The sequence below is a fragment of the Buceros rhinoceros genome, unplaced genomic scaffold (genome assembly GCF_000710305.1).
Source record: "Buceros rhinoceros silvestris isolate BGI_N320 unplaced genomic scaffold, ASM71030v1 scaffold27050, whole genome shotgun sequence".
Taxonomy (NCBI): Eukaryota; Metazoa; Chordata; class Aves; order Bucerotiformes; family Bucerotidae; genus Buceros; species Buceros rhinoceros.
This window is the reverse complement of record NW_010388617.1, coordinates 82,325-86,824: the sequence shown is the minus strand read 5'-3', so window position 1 is coordinate 86,824 and position 4,500 is coordinate 82,325. Positions and strand designations below refer to the sequence as shown.

Genomic DNA, 4,500 nt, shown 5'->3' with positions numbered 1-4,500 from the left:
CCTGCCCCAGCGCCAGGGGAAGGCCGACTATCCTGTCCTGCCTAATCAACGGCCGGCGCCCGTGCGCCGATGTGCTTCTCGTCTTTGTGCTCAGGAGGGGGTTAGCACTGGGGTTCTCCACCGCGCTCTCCTCCGCCACGAAGCCGGTGTTATCGTAGTGCGAGCCGTCGTTCCAGCTGTCGGCGAAGGCCTCGCTCAGCGGGCGCCTCTCGGTGCGCTGCGGCAGGTTCCCCGCCGGGGCCGATTCCCGCTGGCTCAGCAATGGCTTTGTTTCGAGGGGCTGGGGGAAGGACTGTGCCAGCCTGCACCACCAAAACAAACAGAACAAGACAAAGAAGCCATCAGAAGGATGCAGGAATAAAGCACCTTAATGTTCTCCCCTCTGTGCTCTGGCTTTGGGATGGCACTACGAGATGGGCACCTTGTGCCACCGGTTTGGTGTGACCAGCTGCAGCTGCAGCAGCTTTTTGCACCGGAGTACGGGTTCTGTAAGTACGGACACAAGGGAACTAAGAGGGCGGTCAGGAGCCATGGGTGCCGTGGTCACATACACCCAGCCAGACATATTTTCCTGCTTTAAAAATGACCTATGAGTGCAAGGGAAAAGTTCTTACGTTTTCACGGTTGTTTTTTTTTTTAAAGCAAAACCACCAGATTCAGTTTGTGCGTGTCCTCCCCCCAAGACTTTATGCATCTCCAGTCTCTCCTGAACAGGGAAGAGCCTGTAGGTGAACTACATGAGGTGATTCGTGGCACCGGGTGTTCCTCCAGTGTTTAGAGGTGGCTGATGGCCAGTGCAAATTACAGCTCTCACAAAACTGTGTTGGTTTTGGAGGTCTCAGGCAGAGTGGAGCTCAGGACAGCAATAATACGAGCACCAATAATTCATCTCCCCCCGAGATCCGTGTTGAACCACAGCCAGCTGCAGCACAGGACAACACCAAGCGGAGTAATTGCAGCCCCATCACCAGGTGCTTTTAACGTGTGGCAATAGCGCGTCGCCGAAAAACCGGCTGGAGAATTACTGACATTTACAGAGTGTGAAAGGGCGGCCAGGCTGGGCTCTGAGCGGCCACGGCCATCTCTGCAGAGCTGGGTGAAAACGTCATGTGTTAGGACTGAACGCCTGAATGGCGTCCGGTCACTTCGACTGCCTGTGACAAGGTAAGACAAAAGGCAACGAGAAGCTGGGTTCGGAACGAGGGTCCCACCTGTTGCCCCACAAAGAGTTATTCACTGCTTCTTTAGCCGTTGTCTGCAAGGAGCCCATTTTAACGTGCGCGTTGGAGGACCCTGAGGAAGCCTGGGAAGGGGAATAGTCTGAGTAAGTGCCTGAGGAAACGCTGTTATTCAGACAATGGATCTTATCTGCTTCAGACTCATCTGTCGACTCTGAAACAAAACACAGCAAACATTTTCAGGGGGTGGTATTTGAAAGCTGAACTCCAGCAAAAGACATTTTTCAAGTGATCCTATGGAGATATAGATATATACATGTGCACAAAAACGTGTGTAAGAAGCTTTAAAATCCGCGTGAAGTGCAGAACATCCGCAGCTACGTGTCTATCTGTGTACATGGCATACGTGTTCATCTAGGAGGAGGTAAGTCAAGTCAGTACCTTTCTTGTCTTTACCCAGAAGAACAAGTTTGGGCGGGTACAACGGAGTCTCTGGCATGGAGGGACGAAGCTCCCCTATCCTCATCTCACTGGCAGGATGTCCAAAGGCATCCTGAGGAATATAATAGTGGAGAGTGAACACAGGAAACAGAATCCACGTCAAACTGCAACGCGCAAACATTTCACAGCCACCTTTTCACGAAGGTGACAACACGCCAAAGCCCCACCAGATGGGTAGTGTCTGAGCACGCCAGTTTGTCAGCCGAAATTTCTCATTAGTCCTACACAAACACTTGTGAAAATGATGGTGATGTGCTCATTCAGCAAACCAGGACAAAACAGATGGAACTTGCAAGACACATCAAGGCCACGTAAATGTGTTTGATGGAGTGAGGCTCACAAACCTGCAAGCACCAGTGGAAATACAGCCAAATGGAGCAGAAACAGTTACTTCTTATGCCAGCAAAGTTCCTCACTCATCTGTTCATGACACAAGGCTGTCCCTATAGCTACTTTTGATTAAAACGACTGTCTCTGAAGAGGTTTTTTTCTAAATTCAACCCACTTGGATTTCATAAACTTGTCACTGAGAGTTCAGCAAGCCCTGACCTTGAAAGACCACCCTGCACAACCGCTTTGCTGTTCTAGCCGGCAACAGGATCTACACTGAAACACCACGAGGTGCAGGGTGGTCAGTGAGTGAGATTGGACTTAGAGAGAGATATTTTTAATTAGGTCAATTAAATTAGGCTCACAGGACAGCTAGAACGGAAGGAAGACACAACCAGGGAATCCAGGGCATTTCTTATCCCTGGCAGAGAGTTCGGACAAGAGAGAGGCTGACCTGCAGAGAGGTGTTGTGGGGAGGCAGGGCTGGGGAGGGCACCAGTGGAACGACACCGCTAGCCCTGCCCTCAGGAGGGGACGCACGGAAAGGGAGTGGAGAAGGGGCCGTAGGAGAACCCCACGTTGTGGGTGGTGGGGCAATGGGGCAGTGGGAAAGGGGACTGCTGGGGGTGGGCACGGCAAGGCTGGGAAGCCATGCCGACACCAGCCCAGATGCCTGCGGGGGGAGGCACAGGAAACACACGCCATCTGGGAGGTGAGAGGAAGAGATGTGGTTTCAAAAAGAGGAGGGAAGCTGGAGAAGGAGAATAGCTAGTAAAAAAGAGGAAGTTTGGAGAGATATTAGGAGAAAACCAGTAATTAGTAGTATAAATGAGGAAGGAAATGATTAGAGGAAAAATATTTAGGAGGGAACTTTCACTATCGGAGACACTGTGAGGATCTCTGTACCCTGACATCTTGCTGTTAAAGGTTCTCCAGTGACTTTGCAGAACGAAGTCAATCAAGAGCAGAGCTGTCCTCTTTCAAAAAATAGTTTAAAATGGAGCACCAAAACCAAACCCACATTATTAAAACGGAAAATGTTGCCATATTTTTAAACTTTACTTGCTTTTACTCACAAGAAGAAAACTTCCAGAGGTTTATTCTCCATTAACCACTTCTTGTAGTCACAGAGAGTTGTAGAAACATCTGCCATGTGATTTATCCTTGAGGATCATAATTATATTTACACAATAGATGTTTTAATCCCTTTTAGTTTTTGGTGTCCTACTGGAGGCAGCACCGCAGCAAACCAGTGAGGAGGAGACACCTTCCCAGCCCATTTAATTCACCCCCTCAGCACTGAGACTGCAGCAGATATGGCTCTGTCCTGGTTCTCATGTGGAGTGAGACAGTCACAGCTCTAAACCCCTCTGAGGTGCAGAGCTCCCGTGTGGTATCTCTTACAGAGCACTCGTGACGTGAAGCTAACAACAGGGCAACGGTGCTTTCCAGTGCAGCACGATTGTTTTCCAGTGCAGTGGAACAGTGATGCTAAAGCGTGCTCTGGGGGATAAGGACGTGCACGGTGCTGGCCGGGTGTGGAGCTCACGGTGCCTGGCCTGTGTCTTGTGGTACCTCTGGGCTTTTTGGATGCTCTTCCTCCTCCTTCCCGTCCGGGGTTTCCAGAGGTGATTTAGGAGCATTGTCCCTATCAGACAGGGCACTCTCTGGGAATTCTTTATTTTCTCTATCTTGAACCTAGAATCCCAATATTGTGCCATGAAACTTCCAAAAGTTCTAAGCCGAGAATAAAACTACTTGCTGTAAGGTAGGAAGAACCAGCAGTGTCATTTTGGACATAATGGAGAACACAGGGTTTTATTTCAGGAGCATGATTTTACGGAGTTTTCTATCTTACATTATTTTTTTCTTTTCTTTTTTAGCTCCTAGTCCAGTTGTTCTGATGAAACTCACTTTCGAAAGAACTAGTGAATATGCCATGAAAGTGAAATACGTGGTACAAACCCAAACCCATATTCCATTTAATGCTGCTCTGTTTAAGAGGACCTGTTTTCTTACAAGCCCAAGAACAAAAAGGCCTCTAATAGAAAAAAAAAAAGTAGCATTATTACTAGGACCGATTGCAAGACCAAAGGGAATAGATAAATGCAATTGTGTTGCGTCAGAACTTATTCCTCAGGCATAACCAAAGACAGAAGTAGAGGATGGAAAACTACGGGGCTCTTGCCCAAGAGAAAATACAGGGTAAAAACCATTAAAATAACTGGGAAGGAGAAATACCACCAATTATTCATGGTGACAACACAAGAGCATTCAGTTGTAACCTGGAGGGGTGGGATTTTTAAAATAACCCAACTCCAGGAGGCTGCTCTAAACCCCAGGAGCTGAGCAGACTGCGCTGCTAGTTACTTGTCTCGACTAAGTACTCGGGCAGTTAAAGTCTGAGAAGTTCCCCCCTCTTCACCATGACAGCAACAGCAGATGATGTGGTCAGGGAGCAGCCCGGAGGAGCTGCAGGAGACGAAGATCT

The 4,500-nt window shown here is 48.8% G+C and overlaps 1 protein-coding gene across 1 annotated transcript in view; it reads right to left on the bottom strand.

Annotated features, from left to right (window-relative positions):
- LRRC7 (leucine rich repeat containing 7) overlaps nt 1-4,500 on the bottom strand; it is a 69,148-nt gene that overhangs the window by 20,659 nt on the left and 43,989 nt on the right. The window contains exons 16-18 of the mRNA XM_010146367.1: nt 1,620-1,731; nt 1,212-1,392; nt 1-302 (exon numbers count right to left, since the gene is read on the bottom strand). Coding sequence (XP_010144669.1) covers nt 1-302; nt 1,212-1,392; nt 1,620-1,731 — 595 coding nt within the window. The remainder of the gene's footprint in view (nt 303-1,211; nt 1,393-1,619; nt 1,732-4,500) is intronic.